The 26,534-nt window shown below is 40.8% G+C and overlaps 1 protein-coding gene across 1 annotated transcript in view; it reads right to left on the bottom strand.

The window, feature by feature from the left end:
- Positions 1-3,313: 3,313 nt before the first annotated feature.
- MAML2 (mastermind like transcriptional coactivator 2) overlaps positions 3,314-26,534 on the bottom strand; it is a 326,728-nt gene continuing 303,507 nt past the window's right edge. Inside the window, exons 3-5 of the mRNA XM_081154987.1 lie at positions 16,526-16,729; positions 11,044-11,155; positions 3,314-6,652 (exon numbers count right to left, since the gene is read on the bottom strand). Of these exons, the coding sequence (XP_081011113.1) occupies positions 5,637-6,652; positions 11,044-11,155; positions 16,526-16,729 (1,332 nt within the window). The 3' untranslated portion in view covers positions 3,314-5,636. The remainder of the gene's footprint in view (positions 6,653-11,043; positions 11,156-16,525; positions 16,730-26,534) is intronic.

Below are 26,534 nucleotides of genomic sequence, written 5' to 3'. Positions count from 1 at the left end.
CCCGTAGTAAAGTGCAGCCCGCCTGCCTCCTGAGAAAGGAGGGTTTTGAATGCTCCTGCCCGGGCCACTGGTGTGAATGCTCAGAGGCAGAACAGCCTTCACTCCTCTTGTTCAGAAGGGTGAGATCTACACGGTAGTTTCTCTTCCAAACAGAACTCTTGATTACAATTATCCTGTTCTCTCTCCACTTGGATATGTTAGTAGTGGATGAATTTCTTTTGGGCTTAGATTTCTGGTTCGTCTTGACCTGGCAGAAAAGAGTTTAGCCCACCTAGGTGCGCTGGACTGGGGGGCGGATGTAGTAAGTAAATGAGCTTTGGATTGCCTCTTTACGGGGAGGAGCCGAGTATGATTGGATTACAGTGAGCTTTAGAAATGGAAAATATGGGAAAAACAGTATTCGTGGAAAGAGAGCAGCCAGAAAAGGAGAGTAGGCATTTGTGGCCCCCTCCTTCCCTCCCTCCCTTGCTTCCTTCCTGGACAATCATTTCTCTCTCCCTCCTTCCCTCCCTCCCTCCCTCCTTCCTCCCTCCTTTCTTTCTGATTGCAGCAACTCGATTTTCCTTTGGGAAATCGCCTCTTTCCTGCTCTTAGTCCACATGGGCTGGCGGCACTAACACGACCTCTGCCTCCAGGGATACGCGCCTGACTCCGGCCTGGCCAGTCACAACGCTGCGCCCCCCTGATCCAAGTGATGGCCGAGACCGGCACAGGCCCTAGTCAAGGCCTGCGAGCTGCAAGGTTGTCACTTTTGAAAGGGAAGCACTCGCTGCTGTTCACGCAGGACTTGTCAGTCTGGCGCTTCCAGCAACCACCTTCCACCCGAGAGAAGGGCCTGCCTGAGGATGTGGCCAAGACACGGGGAAGCAGAGGTGACAGAAAGGAGCCAATCCCTGATGACATTGTCCATCTGCTGGATTCAGCTGTGCCCAAACCCAGACTCGCTCCTAAACTTTTGAGCTATGTTAACAAGTAAATTCCTTTCTCGAAGCCTATTTGAGATGTTTTCTTTCCTTCCTCCTTTCCTTCCTTTTGCTGAAAGCACCCTATAAAAAACTTCTATAGATTTTTGCAGCTTTTTATATATTATTCTTTCCCTTGCCCCCCATTTTGCTGAAAGATCCCAACGTATTATAAAAAGCATCAGAATATTCATTCACATCCTGGAGCTAAAGATAAATTTGGTAAAAAGGAAACTTAAAATACTATTTATGTAAACAAATGAAAGCCCCCGTTTAATATTACTGCATGCAGGTCAGGGACAACAGTATTTAGTTTTAAAAATCTATGGTCAATATGTTAATTTTCATGATTCAATGTTTTCGTCATGTTATTGTTGCCAGTGAAGTGGATACTAGGTCATTACATGTACTTTGTCTATTATAGGAATTTAGGAAGCACATTTAAAAGATGGTACATTATCATTTACAACTCACAAAAGTTTATTACTGTATAATCGAGGGAATAGAGTACTGAAAGTATTAGTTTTCTCCTCCCTAGTAGGCAAATATTTTCTTTATGAAATTCTCTGACCTCATAGGGAAATGACCATGTAATATCACATTCAAGCTTTTGCTCTTCAGGACTTGATTTGTATTAAGTCAGTGGGCATCTAAATTGGCATTGCCTTTCTGTTTGCCTAAGTGACTTCTGGCCTATTTACGATGGTATCTCATTTTCATAGGATTGAGTTTTTATGGAAATGGCTGCTTTGTAAAATAAAATTGACTGCTGCCCTGGCTGGGTGGCTAAGCTGGTTGGGATGTGATCCCATACACCAAAAAGGCTGCAGGTTCGATTTCTGGTTGGAGCATATATCTGGGTTGCGGGTTTGATCCCTGGTCGGGGTGCATACAGTAGGTGACAGATTGATGTTCCTCCTTTACATCGATGTCTCTCTCTTTCTCTCTCCCTGTCCCTCCCTTCCTCTCTCTGAGCATATCCTCAGATGAAGATTAAAAAACAATTTGACTGCCACTATGAGACTTTCCAAAAGGTTAAGTGAATAGTGATTATTTTAAATACGATGCTATTGAGTCTTTTGGTTAACTTTTCCACTTAGTTTTGGAAAAAAACAATCAATTGCAGAGTTTTAGAGTTGGAGAGGAATATAGAGCTATTTTAGCCCCAAACCCTCATTTTTGAGTGAGGAAACACAGAGATATAAAATGGAAATAGTGGAGAAAACATTTAAGAGTTTGAATTGCCTTTGGCCATCAAAGGGTGGTTTACTTTCCCATTCCCTTTCTCAGGGCTACTTCCATGGTGGGATTCATAGATAATTTTATTGGTATGTAATTATTGATGTTAATTTTATTTGTTTACTATCCATCCTTCCAGAGTCATTGGAGAGGGACTATATAAAATGTCAATTTTTATTATCGCTCCAGGAATAATGCTAATTAGAAGGATAATGCCACTTCTTTTCGGCAGAGAGGAAAAGAACAACGGAGCCCTGGCAATATCGAGTTCAACAGCAGAGCAAGAAAATTTGGTTAGATGGTTCCCCTGGCCTCCCGTAGAGGCCCATCTTTCTTCAGCCTCTTTAACTCGGGGACCGTGAAACTGCGCAGGGAGGCCCCGCTCACCCGGCCGTCTGGCCAAGCGCCGCACAGCAGGCCGCGCAAGGGCCGCCCTGCCTGAGGATCGGGCGGTTTGCCTCCAGTATTCAGTAGGTGCTGTGTATGTAGGACCTTCATGAGCTAGAGATCACTAAAATGAGGCCAGTCAGCATGGTGCCGGTGTTAGGTACTTCTCAGAGAATAAATCTGCCCATCACCGTCAACAGTTCTCAGGACTTTCTGTGATACAGCAACAACATTGTTGGTGACTGAAATTATGATTTCATACAAGAGAACCACTTCTGAATGTTTAAAAACTATTTTTTAACACATAAAATGACACGCAATACAAAATACTCATTTTACAAGTTGAGATCTTTACAGTTATGGGTACAGTTACAGTAATGCAAGTAATATTAGTGCATTCATGGAGAGCAGAGTTATTTATCTTCATTGGGCTTAACACACAGCCGAGGATGAATTATTTGCTTAAATTGCCTCCTAGCCTTTGAATTAAAAAAGAAAAATTGCTTCTACCTCCTTTATAATATTGTCAGGATGAGAAACAATGCCAATAATTACGTAGTCCGATATTTCTATAAATGAGAGATTGTATTCCAATAGCTTTTAGGCTGTAAATTGTAAAGTTTTGGGTACATATGTCTATCAAATTGTCATTATCTCAGCTTTCAGGAAAATTACGTCATCTTTGGTACTAGGCTGCCAACAAACAGAAACTATAGACTACATCATGTTTTCCAAAGAATCCTGTATTTTAATGAATAGCTGAATAAATAGACATTAATTATAAAATTCACATTAAGATAGAAGAAGATCCAAACATTCTGATCGCTTTATCTCTTAAATTTGATGGCTACTACAAAACATACTATTTATGTTAGGGCAAAAATAAGCTGAATCAAGGGAGTGTAACTGGGAAGTGCTGGCAGATATATACAGGAACATGGAGGAGCCGTAAAATAAAAGCGTTTCTATGTACATAACTTTTCCTTGCATCTCTGCATGGAGAAACACTGTTCTATAAAAAGGGAAAACACACAGTAGACCACATGCAACAAGGACCGATACAATGTGCACAGCAGAATAATAAAATAAGACACAGACCTATGGGTTTAAAAAAGAGTTTCAGAGCAAAAAAAAAAAAAAAAAGGATTGAAACCTGGAATGCTTTCTTATTGAGGTTTCAGAATATAGATTTGTCTAACAAGCCTCTTGATAGTTTTTAAAAGTTCCCACTTGACCACCTAGGGATTAAGTGTAGAGCTAAAAATAAACCATCATATTATACAAAACTTTGTATATTAGCATACAAAAGGTAACAATTTACTTTTTGTATAAAATATAACCTTTTGATAGTATATTTATTTCACATAAGTATAAATATAACCCAAAGAATATGTTTTAAGTATTTCTACCAAAATATTCTTTACAAAAGTTTACAAAACAAGTAATTCATTTATATTTACAACCTAGCACAGAAAAGACTCTGGGCCAGTGATGGTGGTGTTGCGTAAAAGAGAGTGCTTCTAGACGTTTGACAGATTGGGAGAGGGTTTTGCAGAACTTTCATGTATTCTTTTTAAGAACAGATATTTAAAGGTTTAGTTATTAAACGAATTCAGTTAAATTACATTTGCTCATTGAATAGGTGACTATATAACTAAAACAGCTGAAGCTAGCCTGTGCTCCTCTGTAATGAGGAAAATGATAGTGATATTTTGTGGCCCTCTCAGATGGCACACATCTTCCCCTTTCACAGCTGCTCTGCATGTGGGCTCGGTGGTTAAGTGACTCAACAAAAACTCTTTCTCCGACACAGCCCTGAGCCCTGAGGGAGAAAACCTGGATACAAGGGTCCATCTAGCAGGTGGGAGTGATTCACCACTTCAGGACAGAAGAACAAATAGACTGTTACCAACAGATCACATTCCATTCACTTAGCTGTTTCCCCGAATAATATGTCCATGTAAGGACAGCTTATTTTCCCTCTTCAATTATGCTTCCCTTCGAGCCCCAGGACACAGACGTGTACCCACAGGTACTTGCCATCCCTGGTCCGATCTTCTGTTTCTTATCTCTAACCCAAACATGATACCTCCTAATCTCAGTTTTGGCCTCAAAACTTCCTTTTCTTACAAATCAGTGTCTGGTCTTCAAAATAATCTGGGAGGACCAGACTCAATTTCACTCAGTTTGGGAACTAACCAGCAGGGACCATCACAATAAGCAACACCCAGGTTATTTGTGGCCAAATAAATCTCCTTTATAGCAACGCCCAACGGGGTGCTTTCTTTTGTAAATAGTGAAATCTGAAGTAGACACGCGCGACAGGTCCTGAACATGGATTCAGAAACTGGCTGTGGAAGCCCAATAGGGTTGGACAGCTCTGTGTTCACGTTTCAGCGTCTCATCACTAGACACAGCATCTTACTGAAGTACAGGATATGTGGGAAAACTGAGAGTGAGGGGTGAACCTGGGGAAGATATTCCTCCATTCACTGCATGTTCTCTAGGTTCTCCGGCTTTTCTTCACTCAGGACAGTGTTTGGTTACTCCAGAGAAACCTGGAACACTTCAATCTAGGAAGTTTTAGGAAAACTAAAATGAAAAGATAAAGTGGAAAGATTAAACCACACTTAAATCTATTAGAATTAAGGAGTTTGTTGCTCGTTGCCTGGAACTAATACCTCCGCATGACATGGGGTTTAAACAAGCTAAAAGTTGTATTTTCTTTCGGGGAGAAAAGGAGCTTGGGAAGGCTATTTTACACAGCTAATTACACATCAACATCGCAGTTCTGTTTGGATAAATTGGATACTGTGTCCTGGAGTTTAGACAGGGAAAAGTGATCCCAATGTTTTACTGTCAGGTTTGAGATTTAAAACAAGCATTTGGACCAAAACATTCACCACCACGGTTACTTTCTGCTTTCCATTTTTAAGCCACGGTATCTTTATGTAGGTCAACTAAAAGTCAACAGTTGGCTTTTCCAGAGTCCTTGTAAAATACTGCCTTTTAGTGCTTGGGGTTGGTGAATCATCTCCCCTTTCCCCTTTAGTTGTTGTTCCCCAAGATTTCATCAAGATTGATGTCTTTCATCCAGTCATCATTACCAGGCTCTGTCTTCAACAACGAATCAATGAAATCAGCATCACTGTTTAGGGCAGGGCCCATATTATCCGTCTGTTGGTTGAGAAAGTCAAAAGCTAAGTCACTGCCATGGTCAGTTCCTTGAAAAGCCCTGGAACTTTGGTTGGGTGACGGAAAATTGCCAGGTGTCAGAGAGGGTGGCTGGCTTATGCCTGTCCTTGGCTGACTCAACCCTGTTCCTGACTGGTTCAAATTAGGCAAAACCTGTGTGCTCAGCTGATTGGGTCTGAGATTCAGACTTCTGAGTGGCCCCATGGTTTGTCCATTCAGAGTCTGGCCCATTTGGTTCATAGGTCTCATTTGCACTGCTGGTGTTATCTGATTAGGAGGAGCCACTGCCCTCTGGGAAAACTGCTGGCCACCCACCGCCTGTTGCAATGACTGGTTTGGAGTGTAGGGGGCAGGTGTCCCTGCGGGGAAGCGGACTCCCGCGGACTTCAGGGCTTCCTGCTGTTTGGCTGTCGCTTCTTGGGAGGCCCAGTTTTGTGCTGTTGTGTTGGATGTGATCATTACGTTCGACGTTCTCTGGGCTGGCATGCTTGCCATAGTATGGGTTAAATTTGGTCTCAGTTGTTGTGAATTGCCAACAGGTCCAGCTGCAAAAGTGGCCACGTTATTATTACTACTTGGCCCTAAGGCAGGAGGCCGTGGCATGAGAGGGTTGTTCTGATTTGCTATCAGTTGGTTTGGGTTTCTCTGCTGGGTCAGCTGATTCATTCCTGAAGGGACGCTGTAGGTGCCGGGCTGGCTGCAAGGCAGACTTCCGTACATCCCCATGTTCTGCACGGCCGTGGACAAGGACGGCATTCTCGTTGCGTGGGACGTAGACATGAGGCTGGAGTTCTGGGTTAAAATGGTGTGTGTTGAAACTGGGTTTGTCAAAGTCTGGTTAGAGTTTAAACTCACTGTTGATGAGCCACCTAAGGAAAAGATGAGAATTAGGTTAATTCATAGCAGTAAGCTATCTCCTCTTTTTTCAGAACTTTGCAATAACTGATCCAGGCTAAACCCATGGCCTTGGAAACTATGTCCAGTTCTTCATCTGCATCATCCCTGTTCAAGAAGCTGCCACAAAGTGGCTCCTGTGTCCGAAGGGTAAATTCCTATCTCTTTAAACATCTGAAATTCAATGTAATCAGTGCTCCCGTGATCATTTCCATATGGAAAGCCTTCTGCTCCAGGAGGTACAGTTACTATTGCATTGTTACCCATGAGCTACCTTTGCTCATGCAATTTCCCTCTTATCTGATGCCCATCTTGACTCACTGAGCCCCGTCTTTCCTTTAAGGCTCAGGCCAACATCCTTCATTACACATTCCCCGATATTCCAGCCTCCTCTCTCCAGCAGCATTTGCTCTTTTAAGTTTTCATTTAGCACTTAGCCCTTGTTCTGGGAAATCCATGGAGCCTCCAAGGGCCTGCCAGCGACACTGACGCCTGTCAATAAGTGATTGGATGTGGGACCACCCAAGGATGGGCTGCTGGATACAGAGGCTCCACACATCAGGGAGCGATTAATCAATACACTGAAATCTTCCTGGCTTGGGGAGATTAAAGTCATCATGGCAAGACATCTTGAGAGGCCAAAGTGAGATGTCAGAAATATATATATATATTTTTAAAAAGTGCGTGTTGGATGATACGCTCCACGAGGGAAATCATTTTTGCCTGTTTTGTTCACTGTTATATTCTCCAAGTCTAGTAGATGATGCGAAGTAGATATTCAATCAGTATCTATTGAATGAATGAATGAATGAACGAATGAACGAATGAGGGACTGAAGCAAAGATCTAACTTGGAGGAAGATACTCTTTTAAAGTACTCTCCCTCCAGAACATCAGAGATACTGAGGAACAGAGCACTAGGTACACATATGAACGCCAGGATGGCAGTGTATGGGGAGGGCACAGCTGCCATAGTAACCCGAGGATATCCCCTACTTCTTGAGGACAGCTAGCACGGTGCCCAACCCGAGAGACTGAAGGTGTTGCTAATTGTTTTAAAATATGCCTCCAAGTCGATGATATACCCCTTGAAGGCAGGAGCAGTGTCTTATATCTCCAGGCTTAGCTTGGGGCCCTGCAACTGGGTAGGGCAGCAAGTGTTTGATGAAAAGGGATCAGTCAGGGAGGAGATACTTGTATAGTAACTCAGAGTTCACAGACTGCTAATGAAGGTTTAAGCAACATCACCTTGGTATCCGAGGGTTTCATGAGAGGGGCCTTTACACTATGAAAATGCTATGGAAAAAAATTTAGAAGTTTTAAAAATCATTCCATCTGGGTACCCTCTATTTTAATAATATGCCCTGAAAAGGTTTATGAGGAGAGCAGTATTTTTAAACAACCAGAGAGAAAGAATATCCATAAAGATCACAACATATTATTTGCAATTAATACATAGAAGCTCTTATTATGCGGTAGCAATTGTTCCAGGTGCTTTTCATACATCATTTCTCATCTTAACATCTGGGCAAAGTGATTATTATTGTCCTGAGGTTAAGATACACATGATGAAAGAGTTGGTGTTGTGCTTGTTGCTTACTTTATTCTCAGAAGACATGGAAGTGTGATGCTCTAGAGCAGTGACTCTTACCCACTTGGGGGTCAGCAGGTGGATGCTGAGGACCATCCCTTAGGAAAATGCCCATAGGCATTGTGGAAGAGATGGCTAGGTGTCTACCAAATTTCCAACTTTCCTGTCTTCCTTAGAAACAGAGCCTTGATTTTGTAGCAATGTTCCCAGCTGTAAAACCACATTTCCCAAACTTTCTTGTCGATGGCGGTGGGGGGGTTCCATATGAATAAATTCAGGTTAAAGGTAGAAGTTATTAGGTGAGAGTCTAAGAAACTTACTTTTAAAAGGGAATCTGGTTCATGTTCACTGCAGCTTTATTTATAATAGCCAAGATACAGAAGCAACCTAGGTGTCCATCAGAGGACAAATGAATAAAGTAAATGTGGTGTATATACAGGGTGGGGCAAAAGTAGGTTTGCAGTTGTTCATATGGAAAATAATCCAATAATAAATAATTCAATAAACTCTGTGTTTTGTGTACTCACAACTGTAGAGCTACTTTTGCTTTCCCTTAAATATATAGGTGCAATGGGTTACTACTTGGCCATAAATAAAGATGAAATATTGCCATTTGTGATAACATGGATGGAACTAAGTGAAATAAGTCCTATGCAAAAAGAACAAAAAACATGATTTCACTCATATGGAGACTATAAAACAAAAAAGTAACATACGTACTAACAAAACAAAAACAAACACATAGACAACAGAATTGTGGTCACCAGAGGGAAAGAGGGTTGTGGGGGTGAGCAAATTGGGTAAAGGGGGTCAAATACATGGCAATGGGAGGAAACCAGACTTTTGGTGGTAAGCACACAGTAAAGCATACAGATATCAAATTCTGTTGTACACCTAAAATTTATATAATGGTATTTGCTCGATAAATTAAAAAATAGTGTTTTGGTGTTTTTTTTTGAAAACAGGGAATCTGACTTATTTCAGAGGCCATGCTACTTTTCTCCTGTTCCATCTTTCTATCTGGAGTATGGATCTGAGGGCTGGAGGTGTGGCGGGCACAAGCAACCCTCAGAATGGAAACTCCATGCTAACCAAAGGTGGAGCAGAAAGACAAGGAAGCCTGAGTCCCGGATAACATGGTAGATCCACCAAGCTACCCTTCGACTGCTGTCCTTCGGGATTGTTTCATATGCATGGGAAAGAAAAGCCCAAACATCCACCTCGAATTTTGTATACTATTTCTAAGGTAGCGTCCCATAAACCCACTGGTAAGCCGTGGTATTAGAAGCCATGTTCCAAATAAACCCCATCTTGTCTTTCAGCCTCCTTGAGGACAGAATAAGCTAGAGAATTCTGTTTTCACCCCGAGGTGAAGTAATGTTAGCAAGTGGAATACATATATTCCATTCCTAATTTTAGGGGAGAGAGGCAGTCTGGTGCATTTGAAAAGCTGAGATAAATTAGAATGGCATATTTATAACAGGGCCAGAAAATATTAACAAACAGTATTCACAGCCCCTCCTTCTTTAGACAATCTTCTTTATGGCTTTTGAAGAGATGAAGGTAACAGGGACAGCAGAGAGAACTTAGGAAACTCCAGGACAAGCTTAATTTACATCAGAAAGTATAGCGAGTTCTGGGCAGAGGGGACTTAAAGCTCTGGGCAGAGGGGTAAACAGGAGAAGGCAGGGCCAGCAAAGGGTAGGTTTGGGAGAAGTCCTTTTGGAGTTCAGATAGTAAGAGGAGAGAGATTTTAGGGGTAGTGCCTATCACCTATGTTATATTGACAGATCTATCAAGAAGTTTTGCTTTGTATTTGAAATATAATCACCTTTGGTATTTTTGAGAGATTTCATAAAAATAAAATCTTGCTTTTCAATTATTTCTTAGTGGCAGGACTATCTGTGTTAAGGACATGAACCCAAAGGTGCAGACAAAAAGAATGGGCTTCATCACTAGATGGGTGGACAAAAAAGCTGTGGGACATTTACACCATGGAATACTATGCAGCTGTAAAAAAGAAGGATCTCTTACCCTTGGGGACAGCATGGAGGGAACTGGAGAGTATTATGCTGAGTGAAATAAGCCAGTCAGAGAAAGACAAGTACCCCATGATCTCACTCATATGTGGAATATAATAAACAAAATAAACTGATGAACAAAGTGGATCCAGAGACACAGAAGCATGGAACAGACTGAGGGATCCAAGAGGGAAGGTGGGGAGGGGGGAGTGGGTGGGGAGAGATTAATCAAAGAACTTATATGTTTATAAGCATAACCCATGGACACAGACACTGGTATGGGGAAGGCCTGGGGGGTGGGGTGGATGGGGGGTGGAGGGGATCAATGGGGGATAAAAGGGGACATGTGTAGTACTTTCAACAATAAAGATAAATTAAAAAAAAAAAGATTGGGTTTTAAGCAAGTTACAAATGTGACTCAAAAAGAAATGTCTACTTACCTTACACTACCTGCGTCAAGATATGCTGTTGGGAGAAGAATGGTTGAACCTAGCAGTTAGAAAATGTTTAAGCTTTTTAAAACTCTCAGAGGTAGTCTGGAGAGCAGTGAAATATGTGGATTCAGAATAAGACTAAGGAAGAAATGATGAGAAAACTAAAAATATTCAAGTTTAGTCTTGTTCTGAAAGTTATACGGGAAGTAGTGAAAAATTCTAAAAACAATGTTACAATTAAATATGAGATGGGGAAAGGAGGAAAGAACAGTTTTCTTCTTTCTACAGTTATAATTTCTATTAATTTTTGAGAAAACTTACCAGAGTACTGAGCAGTTGGTTGCATGTTACCCACATTTCTTCTTTGGTCTTTGTAATCTGGGGGTGGCCTTGTCAAATGTCTGTTTATCTGATCTTGTGGAGGAATTTTCTCCTTGAAAACACAAATGAAAACATATTGAGTTGCATTGCTACTTTCTCACTTGTAAAATTTATAGACTATTATTCAAAAAAGAGCATGAGAACAATCCTGCAGTCATAGTTGCGAATCATGAACCTTGTATTCAATAGTCTCAATTCAGAGACAAATCCTTTCCATTTCCAGAAACTTCCTGCCTGGAAGTGCAATTCTACTTTCCTTAACATTCGACATGTGCTTTGGGTCTAGTGACTATTCTCATTTTCTTTATTTTGCAATTAGATTTCAATGGGGACTGAATTTGTATCATTTTTGAGACGATAGTTTCAGTTTTATTTTGTAGCGCACCTGATATACTTTGGCACCTATACAGGATGGGGCAAACGTGGGTTTACAGTTGTTCATATGGAAAACAATACAATAATTAATCAAGGATACAAGAGTAAACTGTGTTTCATGTACTCACAACTGTAAATCTACGTTTGCCCCACCCTGTATATAGGTGTGGTTCCACGGAGTACAGAGGCAAAGGAGTAGGATTTCCAGATAAAATAGACACCGGGGCATTCTGTATTTTTATTTGCTAAGTCTGGCAACTCTAGACAGGAGGAGATGTCAGGAGATAACCTATCAGGTACTGGTAGGGGCGTTATATTACTTCATTTTCCCCTTATAAACAATCCTTGAAGGTAGGTATGCTTATTTCCACCTCATAGACGAGGAAAGAAGCTTCCTCAGGCTAAGTAACTTGCCTGAGATCATACAGTTGTAGAACAGAAACCAAATCCTGAGTCAAAAACTCAGGCTCATGTCTGCCACACCACACAAGGGTCCCTTGCTGCTCTCTCTGTGCCCCATTCTCAAAGCACACACATTTCCCAGGCTCCCTTCTTTACTTCCTTCTGAAATCACCTACCTTTAGATCTTTAGAGTAGGTTTCTTTGGGAGCTAAGGGAGGAAACAGGGGACCTTCTTTTTATATTGTTAGTGTAGCTTATTACTGCTGCGGTGAGGGAGCCCACACAGGGAACCCATGGGATGTCTCCGCAGGAGCCCGTTAGAAAGAACCTGTGACAGGACTTGGGCTTTGACTGGGTGATTTAGGGAGGGTCTAAGGAAGCGGGGATTTGATCCCCACTTGTAACCTGTCAGAAAGTGAGGCTGATTCTATGATTGAGGAATGAAGTAGTTGTCACTCATTTAGCCAAAGAGGGGGATTTTGGTATTTTGTGGATTGCACAGTGCCCTTGTTTGTATCTGCTTTTAGACAAAATTATGAAGTGGCTTTATTTTGTCTCATTTTATCATGGTCTCCGAGTAACCCTGTCTGAGGTCAGTATTCTGTAACCATTGTTTATGTCCAACAGAGAACAAAGCGGCCTGGCTGTGAGTGTCCTATCAGTTCTGGACATCAGGGGCTGCTTTTTTGCTTTCTCAGTATGGATCAGGAATTTTTAAAAATTGCTTCTTTGCACCCCAAAGCAACCTTCATTTTCAAAGATAAAAATAATTGGCAGAGGTAGACAGAGAACAATATAATTATAGAAAAGTCGATAAATAGAAAAGAAGACCTTGTAGATGAAAGCCAAATGTGGACTGCCTAACTTAGAACGCACCCTAACCATGTATTTCTCAGTTTCCCATCAAATTTCAGGCTTTCTAAGTAGAATATATCTACTCTACAGGAAAAAAGCAGCCTTAAAATAACAATAAACCAAATTCAAATTCTTGTTTTGAAGAAGAAAAAACACTTGAAAGACTCACAGGGTTTTTTGGGGCATCAAGTAATTCATATAAAACACAATTTTGATGAGCTAAGTGTAAATGAATCAGAAACACATGGGTTACGTTTCTTTTAAATATGGGTTTACAAATTAAGGGAAAAAGTGGTTGGTGAAACTTTGGGTTTACCCAAACCCTAAATGTTTAAAAAACAGCTTGAGATGTTCTGTGAACCCAAATGTGGCAATGTTCAGCCGTTCCTGCTGTAAACTATTGTGCAAGCTGAGAGTTTTGATTTTTATGCCAAGCATGGGGCTTTCTGAAATCTATTTTTCAAAAGCATTTATTATTTTTTCTTATGTAATTAGGTGTTTTGCTGTTTATGTTGAAGAAAATCTGATTTATGTGTGATGTGTGTGTGTATTAGAGAGAGAGGGAGAAACAGAGCAAGAGAGTATGTGTGTGTGTGTGTGTGTGTGTGTGTGTGTGTGAGGAGAGAGAGAGAGACAGACAGACAGACAGAGACAGACAGAATAACCATGCCTTTGGTTCCCCATTAAAGACTAGATTTCAAATCTGGACTTATTTTTTATATATATATTCAATTCAATTATTGACTTTTTATTTCCCTGAGGGCTAAATTATGTTATGCAAGGGTTAATATATACATCTCCGGGAACTTTGAGTTAGATTTAAGGTCCTTGCACATGGACCATCACAGAAAGGCCGATTTGTCACTCTGTGCTGCAGAGTAGCCACCACCAGCCTCCAACGCTGAATGGAGGCTGCTTCATTGGCAAGAGAGTGACATTCCCATTCTGTGCAAGTGCAAACTCACAGGCATCCCTGAGACTACTTCTGTGTAATAGGAAATTTAACTTATCCACTAATGTCTCAGGATAACCCATATCTGGGACCTAGAAACCTAATATAGAGATAACCTTCTCTTGCACATATCTGTCCTGCTTCAGTTTTGGCATCTCCAAATGTACAATGTGGATCATTCTAGGATCTCCCTCATGCTCCTATTGTAAGGATTAATCTTTTAATTCCGAAAAAGCTCAGCACGGTGCCTGGCACATAGTAGGTGCACAGAACATGTTGATAATTACGATGCCCAATGTAATAAGTACCACTCGTCTCTCCGCCTTGTGTTTCATTGGTGGGAGAGTAATAGAGAGTGAGGATAACACTTTCATGAGAAAACGTCTCAATTTAGGCGGCTCTCTGGCCTTGCCAACTGACTGCAAATGACTACAAAGCGTATGCTAATGTAAAGTGGTATCAAAGACTGTTTCTTCCTGGATATGCTAAAAAGTACAGGCCGCCTCAATGGTGTCCAAACTAGAGAAATGTGAGTGGTTTATAAAATCACAAAGACAGCAGGCTCCTTCTCATTCATCTCTCACGGCTAAGCCACTGCCCTTTGCACCTGCCCCACGGTGACTCAACCGGAGCTCGGGGGGGTTCGGCCAGTGCCAGCCCCGGCCCTCGTGGAGTGTTTCCTTGCCTTTTCACCGGAGCTGAAACCCGGAAATTCAGCCTCTGCATGTTATAATTCAACAAATTAGTAGAATGGATGGGAATGAGCGTGTAGCCAGGAAGTCAATCTTGGATTGTGCATTTTTCTCGTTTACTACCCTTGTTTCTAAGCTATTTAGTTTATAAGGTTAAAAAAATATAGTGGGAGCGAGTGAGGGGGAGAACTGGGGTTGTCAAAACTATGATTTATAGAAGAAATCAGATGCATCACTTTATGTCAGTGGTTTCCCTAAACCTTATACCTTAAGGCGGTACTCAAGATCACCTGTAAATTTATTTCTCACTATTCCTTATACAAATTCAAATAAATTTATTTGTATTTCTTCTCATTCCTTACAAGGCAGAAATAATTGTTATATTATTATGTATACTTTTCATTATATATTAACTATTTCATGACACAGTCTCAGACTAACCAACACACAGGCTGTGCCTTTTGGTCTCTGGCCCACCCTCCACCTGGAGTGACGGACCCCACATACTCTACCCATCAGAATCCTACAGCCCTTCCAAGTGAAATTTTATCTCTTCTGAGAGACTATCCCCAATCTATCCAGGCTGGATTTTATATTTTCCTCCATTAGGTCTTTCCTTAATATGTTTATAGCTTTACTGTAATGCAGATCTGAATCTAGTGCTTCCTTGTTTAAAACCCTTAACATCCTTCCATTGTTCTTAGGACAACGGAGGTTCTGATTTCTTTTTTTTTTTCTTCCCTTTAATATATCTTTATTGATTTCAGAGAGAGGGAGAGGGAGAGAGAGAGACAGAAACATCAATAATGAGAGAGTCACTGATCGGCTGCAGCCCGCAACCCGGGCATGTGCCCTGACCGGGAATCGAACCCTGATCACCTGACCGGGAATCGAACCCTGATCACCTGGATCCCAGGTCGACGCTCAACCGCTGAGCCACGCCCGGCTGCGCTAGGTTCTGATTTCTTAAGCTCTTTCCCCGGCCTTTCCCCGACCCTCCGCACACTCTATGCCTCAGCTAATGTGTAGTATATTGTCTCCGAGTGTGTGTACGCTGGTTCTTCTGGCTGTAAACCCCTGCTCTTCACCCCCATTTCCCACTTCACTTCAGATATTCAGTAGATATAACTTCCTCTCTGGAACCATTTCTAGTAGTTCACACATCGTACCATTTAATCACATGCATTACAGTTACCTATTTGTTTGGCATCCCCAGTGGGCTCCAAGCTCCTTAAGGACAAAGGCCGGACTGTCTTATTTATAGCTGTATTCTCATCAGAAGTGACTAAATATTTACTGAATGGATTATAGAGCTTATCACACCTTGGGTTCTGGACTCTTACTACAAGCTCCTTGAGTATAAACATTTTTTATTTTGTTTTTCTCTTTTCTGTGTTCACTGGCTCTATCAACCTGGAGATGGTTAACTTTGTCTCTTCTTTCATTTGACCAAAAACTTTGAAGGGAGAGAATGAACCTTGGAGACAGGGCCTTGGTCCTAGGAGGCAGGAGGGGCTGGGATCAGCTGTGAGTATGTCTGAGACTACAGAAGGGATGAACAGGTAAGTACTGAAGCACACTTCATGTCTGGGTAACATGTGAGAAATAACGGCTTGCCTTTTTTTTAAGGCCACTTCAATATGATAAAAGTGGGAAATACATTTTCAATTTTCTTAAAAAACATCCTCCATTCTGAGATGCTTTATTTCGAAAGCCAAATCTTAAGTTATGAAACTCCATGCTGACTTTTAAAACTGCTTTTACAATTGTCTTATCTCTAAAATCAGTTTGGATCTGAGTTGATTAGAGTTCTGGTCACCATTTCTGCCCTGCAGGGCTGCGGAACAAGACTGGTTTCTTTTGCCTGATTTAAATGCCCATGTTGGTGGTTCTAAACATTCCTGGGCTGGGCAGGGCTAGTTAGCCGAGGTGCCGTGCATTCCAACTCTCCAGCAGCTGGTAAATCAAGTTTTTGCCCCCCAGAAGCACTTCGCGTGTACAGAATTAACTTCTATAGCCAGGACACCCTTGCTGCTGTCACATAAGTAAGTACAGACAAAAGGGCGGTAAATAAGAGATGGAAAATCATGAATTCCCTCTGTTGGGTCACCAGGTACGCGCAGTAGACATTAGGAGAAAGTTTTACCGCATCCACCAGCATCTGCTGCTGCAGGAGAAGTTGCTGTTTCTGCTCCATGATCTGCCTCTGTAGAGTCTGTTTCTTTCCCATCAATTGCTGATTCAACAGTGATTGCTGGGAGTTCATGTAACCACTTCCAGTGTTTGGATTTGAGCAGGGGTTGGAACTTGGACTGGGGCCTGTGTTCTGGCCTACCACAGAGTGTTGATCCTACAGAAGAGAAAGGGGGGGAAAAGCTACTGTGAATTAAAAGAAGAAAAATGTATCACAAAGATCATAAGCTTAGATTCCGAACATTTTTCATCTTGTTAAGATCAAACATGGTTAATGGGTTGGAGATCAGAGAATTGCTTTTTAAGTGTAGAAGAAATAATTGCATATCACAGCCCCTGAAGCAGCTGGGCTAATGACATTAGGGCGCTGGAAAGGCTCCCAAAGGACCCTGATGGTGGAACCTCCACATTCCAGAAGGCGTTTATGGAACCTCAAAGAAAACTACCATAAAAGCATATGGCAAACCTCTCAATTGCTCAGGAACAAACACATCATAAAGTAACAAGTTCTTTCTTTTCCCTAAAGTTAGCACATAGCAATGCTGATCCTGCAATGAAAATTAGGTTTCAATTCATATGTTTAAAAGTTGAATAAGCATTTTGAACAGAAGGGGCCTAGCTTTCTATGATAAGGCAGGAAGGCCTGTGACTTCTGTTTTACAAACACTTCCAGACTTGAAAAGGACTTCATTTTTCAGACACTTGCTAATTTTGTTCCCTGGTCAGTAAGTCAGAAATCTCGGTGCTTAATCAATAAAAGAGCATCCAACTAAATGACAATGAGGAAGTATTGATTAAAAACTCACATTGTATATTGAATAATATTGGGTATTAGTGAATCACCATTCTAATTTGAGGTCTCTAATTTGAGGTCTTTAGGCATTGACAGGTCAGGACTATGCAGTGCAGAAAGCTAAACCCAGCCAAATATTTTCATTCATTCATGATGATGTGTTTAGAATTGAGCTGTACACTGTTGGGGTTACAAGAAAACTAGAAAACATTGTTCTTACCTTGGAGAATATATCATCTAATTAAGAAATTACATACTTAGATGTAAAAATACAAGCACATATAGGATCAAGTTTTAGATTATATGATACAAGTACTAAGTCACAGATGCCCAGGTCTTGCTCTAGAAATTCTGAGGCTGTGGATCAGATACCTGCTCAGGTGATTTTAATGCTCATTGGCCCAGGGAATGTTCTTTGAGAAACACTGTATATATGGGAGCAATGAAATCCAGCTCATTCCCCAACTGGACTGTGTGAGGTTACAAGAGATTAAAAAGATAAAGCAACTCTCATGATGCCAGACAAGTAGTAGTAGTTAGTGGTAGGTACTCCACTTTAGAAAGTTTCTTCCCTTTTATCTCTTTCTTTAGTTATCTGCTGAGTTTATAAAAGTCTGGGATGTAGGAAGCATGGCCTTGCTTTAGTAATCCCTGGGGCTACAGAGCTGACCAACTGTCTCAAAAGCAAAGGGATACAAAAGAATCTTAAAGATGACCATGCACTGAGGCTTATTATAGGCCAGTCACTGGGCTCAGCGCTTTACTTGATTTCTCTCATTTACTCCTCCCAACAAAACCACCAGCAAGAACTAGTATTACCACCCCAATTTTGCAGATGCGAAAGCTCAGCTCAGAGAGGTCGCATAGCCGTACGTCCTGGAGGAGGCTTTGAAGCCAGGTCTGTCTGACTCCAGAGCTCCAGTTCTCATCCATATACTCTATTGTTTTGCAGTTGCGATGAGAAGCACTGAGGACAAAGATTTTCATACTTTAAACCTGTGCCAACCCACCATCCATGAAGCATATTTTTATCGAGCATGCCCCCCTCGTGAGCCCCTCAATCAGGCATGTGGAAGGGAGGGGCTTGGGGAGAAGGGAAGGGGTTGTGGGGATTGGGGGAGGAGGTCAGTCTTCTTCACCAGTTAATTAAAAATAATTAAAGCCATCTCTGAGCAGCTTAAAGGAAGCATCCTCTCACACATCTGCACCCAATGACCAGTCAGTTCTCTCAACTTTAAATCCATTGTGGCTTTTGGGAAAGATTTCGTCCCACATATCCTACAAACCTCTAGGAGTGTGAACTGGGAGACAAGCATGGGAGTGTCATTAACAGAATGGTACCAGATGAAGATCTGTGAGTTGAGTGCTCTTGGAGGGCAAGTGGAAAAGGAAATATGTGGAAAATTGAGTGTTGAATCTTCGGTCCACACACACTAATGAGAGGAAAGCAGAGAAAGAGGTGGTGTCAGAGAAGTGTAAAGACAACCAGAGTGATGTTGGAGAAATCAAGGTGAGAGAGAATATATGGGAGGCAGTGGTTAACCCTCCACTCTCCACTTTAACCTGAATAGAAACATCTGCTCTTTTCTATGATATAATTTGGAGTTTAGTGCAATACTATATTGCATTTTAAAAATATGGTTGACAAACATATGTAGAAAAATTAAATTCACTTTTCTTTCAGCCGTCTTTGCATGGCCATGCCATAAAGCCATGAGCTTTGGAGACAGGTTGCTGTGATTCATATCCCAGTTCTGGCTCTTACTAGCTGCGTGATCTGGGAGAAGTCAATTCACCTTCGTAAGCCTCAATTTATTTATCTGTAAAATGAAAACAACAGTGCGGACTTCACAGGGTCCCTGTGAGAATTAGAGAAGATAACACAATGCCCAAAATATTCAGCATATTGTAAGCACTAAATAGACAATAGTTGCTCATAATTGTTAGTTATTTCAACACAAAGGAGCAACAGTCTGTCTGTTTGTTTGTTTGTTGTGAAGCGAGGGAGACAGGCCTTGAAGATTGCAGAAAGCTGTTCTTTGTGTCAACTCTATCAGAAATGTAGTAGTTTCAGTTACGTTGTAGATCATGAGCTACCTATGGAATTATCTCCGCCCTCCCACCTGGAAATGTCAGAAGATGAGTTGAATGTCACTCTCTGATAGACTGTTCTTTGGAGTGTGCTTCTTTCATTTGGGTTGAGGACTCAGCTCAGCACCCTGTTACTTTGTTCCTTGTTGTGCTGTTTTTTATTTCTTAACATCCAATAATTTATCAATAGACCACCCAATATACATTTACTAAGTATTGTACCTTAATTCCCTCATTTATAAAATGGAGGTAATTCTATTAATGACATAAAACTAGAACAGAAGGAATTCAGAACAGTTCCAGGAACTTAGTAGGTGCTTGATAAATTTTAGCAATTAATATTTTTCCTATTTACTTATTTTTGTGTTATTTTACATATGACAGAGATGGTTTAGAAACAGTTATCTCAGGGAAGGAGCTTATGTTGTAAATGTGCTTGGATTGCAGGTGTGGTGTGTTTGGCTCCCATCATGTTTTAAACACAGGTTGGCCTTTGTGCTTTCCGGTTGTCCACAGTCCCCACTATTCCCTATTTTATTACATCCACCAATTTTCCTCATTTCTATTACTTGCTTGGCCCATATAGGCATTTGAAGTTGTGATTTCTGGCTTATAGTTTACCTGGGAATCTAAGAAACAAACATCACTTCCCCACATATGCACTCACTCAAAGTTATTACAGTAAAAAGCAATGCACAATGATTTCCATTAGGTGGTATGATACCTACTAGTGACTTAGAATTAAAATCCAGACCTCCTAATGCCTAGTCTAGTTACCCATACATCCATTCATCCATTAATGAATTTGATAAGTTTTACTGAATATCTACTATGTGCTAGGCAGTTCTCTATGTTTTGAAGATTAAAAAATAGGTAGAAGGGGGAAAAAATGATGAGAAAGAAAAGAGTGCTTAATGTGGGCAGCATTGGAGAACTTCATCAAAATAATTTCCAGTGAAATCTGCAGAAACCACACTCCTCTAAGATTTATAGAAGATCTGTATGCCAAGAAAATGTAACCATATCTCTTTCTCTCTCTAATCAAACAGATGGACTGTGCTAAATCTAGTTTCATTCCTTCACAATACCAAAAGATAGAAAAATAAGAGATAAGCTCTCTTATGGAATTTTGTGGAAAAAATTTAAACCTTGTAGCTTCTAGCCCTGGAGCCTTACCATGTATCCTACCATACACATTCTTTTAATCATGATTGAAATAATATTTGGCTGATGCTATATATTTTTTTGCTCTTATGTTAGCTATGAAACACAAAACACCTCCTTATACAGGCTTGCTGTCATTGCCAAGATGTTGTGCAAACTTTAGTACATAAAATATTTTGAAAGGAAAATACGCTCCCATGTGCTGGCTTTGGCTTCCACACTCAGCCTCACTCTCTGCCTTACACTCGGCCCATGTAGGAGGTAACAGAATTCATCTTTCCCCCTCAATACTCATTTTCTCCTCAAGAGCATGGGAAGGCCATGGTAAAAATGGCACCTCCTCAGCCCATACATGAGTGTGTATGTGTGTGTGATTGTGAATGAATTAGGTATTTCCATTGGTGGAACGTTTTATATGATAGAAAATCCAGTTTTCTAGAGAAACTGGAGTTAAAGATTGATTTGGCAGCAACTAATAGCCACATACTGATTCAAATAATGCCCTTGAATGATCTTCCATTTTGCCTGGTGTGTTTTTTGTTTGGCTTCTACCAATAAAACGATAGTATTTGATGCTAATCTACAAAGTAGGCTTCTGATCCTGTCTTCTTGGGATTTAATATAAATTCACATTTAATGTGCACTTATACATATTTTCCACATCTATGTGTGTGTATATGTGTGTGTGTGTATTTAAGATTTTAAAATTCTTTTATAGTTTTAGTTAGGCCACTGAATTAAAGTAGTATGCCAGTGCTTAAATATGGTTAAAGTTTCTTGACCCTTGTTTTAATCCAGCACAGGACTGCTAGAACAATGAAGGCATGTCTGTTTTTTTGTTTTTGTTTTTTAAATAAAGTTCTTCCAATAATCAAGCTATGTCTTTAGAATGATCTTCACTCTACTCTTACTTATTCATTCAACACATCTTTGCTGAGCACCTACTATGCAGCGTGCATTCTACTAGACTTTGGGGATCAAAGTCCATGCAGCCTACTGGAAAATTCCACAGTTTGTCTATACTTTCAAAATTTCCAAATGGACTATTGATGGGAAACTTATCTTCTAGAATGCTCTCAAGGATGCTAGGAGACCATTTGGTAAATGAACTATATGATCACCAAATCCTTTAGCTGCAGGCAATCAAATCATGTTCACCAGTAAGTGGCAGTGTGTAAGGTTAATTTACATTTACAGGAAGCTGGATACATGTTTTAACGTACGGAAAATATGGTGAAAGAACGTTTTTCCAAATTAGTTACTTTGGTGCCTTAAAATCTTGTCCATGGATCACCATGTGAAGCACTAACACAAGATTGCAAACTATGTCTATAAAACCTGATAGCAAATTAAGGGAACACTTGAAGTCTTTTAAATGGGCACCTCTTTTCCTCAGGGGACAAATTACCTGTCCTCCCTGTTATTATTTATATTTCATTTAAAGCCAGTTTGAAGTCCTTTTGAAAAAAACAGTCCACATTTAAAAATTAGAAATAAACCCCACTATTCTAGCCCTAACATCTAATTCACCAATACTCTCTTTTGTAAAATTTTAGGAATAAATAGTTAAAGAAACAGTATGTATGAAGAAAACCTTATAAATCTCAATAAACAAACACCAGAGTATAGGCCGGGGCCCCTGGGGTCTTACTTTGATAAAATGTCTCTGTAAATTACGGTCAACATGTGAGAGATCTTTTTAAATAATGTTAAGTAATGACACTGCTGGGATTACCTCTCCTTTCACTTTAATGGAATGCAAGGTTCTGTCAAGCGGGACTGATTTCAGCAAAAGGTAGAAAGGGGTCCAATTAGATACGTCCTAAAGCAGCAAACAAAAACGTCTCTGATTTCACTGAAGTGTGTTGAAATATTTAAGACTCACTGCTAAAGCAGTTTTGAGGGCTGATTAGGGCAGTAAGCTTCACAAAGCAAGCAACGCTATCAGGCAGGTATTGTTCTCTTAATATTTTTTTAAAAAACCCTCTAAAAATATTTGTCTTGTTCTAGGCATCTGGGTAAAATGGCTCTCTGTTTCTCTCGACTTATTCTAAAAGGGGGATATATAATGATTTTCTTCCCCCACAAAAATGAAGTAACTTGGGATCCGTGAGAGTATTTTGGCGTGGGATGACTGCCCTTTCTTTTTCTTGGCTTCCAGAGCTAGGCATCTGCAACTTGCAAAACAAATTCAAGATAAAGTACCCAGCTGGGCAAGTTTGTACAGTAGATCTCACAAACTGGTTTGCTATTCAATTAATCTTTCTTCCCCCTTCTCTTTCCCCCTCTTTTCCTCTTCTTTCCCTGTCTCAGTGAAACTAACTGCTCGACTGTTCCTCCAGGCTATTCATCTTCTCAACTGTCTACTTATGAAGCCATTAATTTATCTCTGCGCCTGAGAAACAAGCTGCCTTAACTGTTTCAGATTCCCCACAAGCTGGCAGGCGCACTTAAGTTATTTATTTGGGGCATGGACAGTGAGGTGGCTGTGGGTGGCTAAAATAATGGAACAGTCCTTGTTTGACACAACAACAATGACAACAGGACAGTGATTAGGAAATCATCCAGGATACAGGTTTTAAACAGAAAGACCGAAGGGAGAAAACACTGCTTATCTTCAGGTTGCCAGTCTTTTCTTTCAAGGGTCAGTAAACTATGGTATGACCGGTCAAATCCAGCTTTCCACCCTTTTTAGTAAATAAAATTTTATTGGAACATAGCTATACACATTCATTTACGTGCTGTCTGTGGCTACGCTACAACAACAGAGTTGACGAGCTGTGACAGGAACCTTATGGCCCACAAAGCCTAAAATATTTACTATCTGGCCCTTGGTGGAAAAAATTTGCTGACTTTTGCTCTCTCTGGCTGTACTAGCCAAGTAATGCTACTTTACATTAAGTTGATAAAATGCCTTAGAGAAAGAACCCAGCAAACCTTGGAAGGAACTGGCAAGCTGGGGATAAGCAACACCTATCATGAGATCTGTGTACAATAACCTCCGCTCCAGCCGCTGTTACGAAGAGCGAGAACTGCAAAGCAGCTCACAGATCCTCCACCCAGCTTCATTTTCCCGATGAAGACGCTGCCCAGAAAGGTTAAGAGGCTGACCTGTGCAAGGTTACAAACCTAACTAAAAGATGAAGCATACATACCCAAATCCAGGAAAACATATTAAAGAGAAATGAGTGCAATAAAATCTGTTTGCTGGAGGGAATTGTCTGACAGAACTGGCTTGCTGGAGGTGAGGGGTGGGAGAGGGGAGCTGTTTAAAGGTGGGGTGTGCTGTGCAAACGCAGGAACATGTATTTAGATTAGCATTTTTCTTTGTCCTTAGCAAATACAAACAGTAGCTGCTTTCCCCTCCTGTTTAATAGGGCATTCTTCTTTGCTTGCTTAGGACCTTCCCCTCCACCCTGCAGGGAAACCCTGATCCTATGTTTATAATCTGGTTCAAATGATTAGAATGAGCTTTGTGGTCACCGTAGAGTTCATCCTTCAGATGTTACCTAATTTTCAAGTCACCAGGACACTGCATCTATTCTTAGCCTCTGGGGTGAACACTTATTATGGGTTGGCAAAGAAGAACAGTTCCATGGGCGAGGAAGCAGCATTTAGGTGGGAGAGTGGCCAGGAACAAAATGTCAGTGGGTCAGGGTGGAGTGGGAAGAGTTTGGTAACTCAGGAGGAAGGAATGAGAAATCTTTCTTAAAAGAGAAGCTTTTCAGCGTTAGAAGGGCTCTTTGTGGCAGGCCTGAAATTTCTGCTCTGTAAGTTAGGTTTTAGCCTTCTGTCCCAAGAGCAACAGTTTCAAACTGTTCTTCGGATGACAGTGACTTTTGAGGATTTTGAAAAGCTATGGATTCTGTTTCTCCTCCCACCCTCTCAAGTACACATCCGACTAACAATATTGTCTACAATTTCAGGGAGTTTACAAATTTTCTAAATATCCACGGACCGTCCATCCATAGACCTTAGATTGAGAGCTGCACCCGCTTCCCTCAAAGGTTGGTGTTTATGAAAGTAAGGAAATGATTTCCCCTTGGATGTATACCCTACACTGCGCTCCCAGCTTAAGGCCATCCAGAGCTCCTCTTTGCCTCTGGGATCAAGTCCTAACTCCCAAGAGTGGTATGTAAAGCTCTCCATGATCTGGCTTCTGCATATTTCTTCAGTCTCATCTCTCAACACATTCTTTCTTCGCTCTACGCTATAGTAATATTAAGCTACCTGGAATTCTCTGAACTCTCAGAGCTCGTTCTCCTTCCCACATTTTTGCATATGCTTACACCCTTTCTGCCTGCAACACTCAGCCCCTGCCCCTTCCTACCAAGTGAACCCCCGTTCTTTCTAGGCTCGGCTCAGGTGTCATTTTTTCAGGAAGCCTTCTCTGACCTCCCAAGGATCTTCAATGCCCCCTTTTCTCCGCTTCCATAGCAGTTGGTACTGGCCCGTGGGGTAGCTGGTACAAAATACTGTAAAGACTTAATACAACATGGTAGTAGGCAGAATATTTTAAAAATATCCCTCTATATCACGATTGTCTGTTTGCCTATTGTCTCTCTCTCATTATAAGTGTTTGGAAGGCTGGGATGTTTATCATAATATTCCCAGGGTACGGCAGACTCCCCATAAATGTTTCTTGTATAAATAAACACGTAAATAAAGAAAGAAGCAGTGTGAGGCAGGAAATGGGACAGAACTTCCTGCTGTAAAGCACAGGGGGTGAAAATGCTGGTTCTTTTCAAAGGCAACTGGAAAGCCAGTGTAGGGGAGAAAGGCAAAGGTTGAGCAACGTTGTTAAAGCCAGTGTCGCTTTTGTGGGTGTGCCACCTGAGAAGGGCCTACTTGCACAACGGATGTTTTAGGAAGGAAAGGGCTAGTGATGAGTGATGACGGAGATTGTGATGATGATGACGACGGTGATGCCTATATGTCTTGGAAGGCAGGAAGAAGGCACACAGATGGAGTATAATTTCTACTAATAATTACCATTTTTTGAAAGCTATGTACCAGGGTGTGTGTTGAGTGCTCGACACTTATTATCTCATTTAATCTCCATAATAATTCTGTTTTAAATATTATTGCCATTTTAAACATGAGGAGATCAAGGTTAAGAAATTTTTCATTTTTTACACATATGCTTTTAACATGCAAAATACCATAAAGACTTAATGCGACATGGTAGTAGGCAGAATATTTTAAAAATATCCCTTTGTTCTAAAAGCAAGTGGAGTAGGAGGGCAGCAATAGTGAAAAGTGAATTCTGGGACCAGATAGAACCGGGTTCAAATTCCAACTTTGCTTTTTCCAAGTTGTAAGGGGGTAATAATATTGACCTCAGAGTGGCTGTTAAGAACAAATGGCATAAAGTAAGCTAAGCGCTTAGTATAGTAGTATCTGGTATGCAATAGACTTGGAATAAATATTAATATCTCTGCTTAAGTCAATTTGATATCTACTGAATATCAAATATATGTATGTATATAAAAAGGCACTAGACTAAATATTATACAAATTCTGGTCACCGGATAGTGAGGGTGGCATTACGCTATGGTAATACCAGCAATAAACCAACAGGCAGCAACTATCCAGAGATGTGCTCAGTTACCTGAACTAGCAATGGTTAAGCATGATCACCACACAACTAAGACAGGATTAGGAAATTGTGTTTAAGGGTAATTTTATTCTTTGTTGAGTTTACTCTATAAATTGTGTTGATATTCATCCCTTCTCTCTTTGGTATAATGTGTAATTATATTAGGCTTAAAACTCCTCTTTACAAAAACATTCATTTCAGAGGGACATATATTAGGAACCAGTTTTATATCCTAAATTTGTGCTATTCCTCTAGGAATGTTTGAAAGATATTATGATTTTAGAGATGGAATAAATTATTAACATTTCCTGTTCT

Source organism: Miniopterus schreibersii (genome assembly GCF_964146895.1).
Source record: "Miniopterus schreibersii genome assembly, chromosome: 12".
NCBI classification, from domain to species: Eukaryota; Metazoa; Chordata; class Mammalia; order Chiroptera; family Miniopteridae; genus Miniopterus; species Miniopterus schreibersii.
This window is presented reverse-complemented; position numbering and strand designations above follow the sequence as displayed.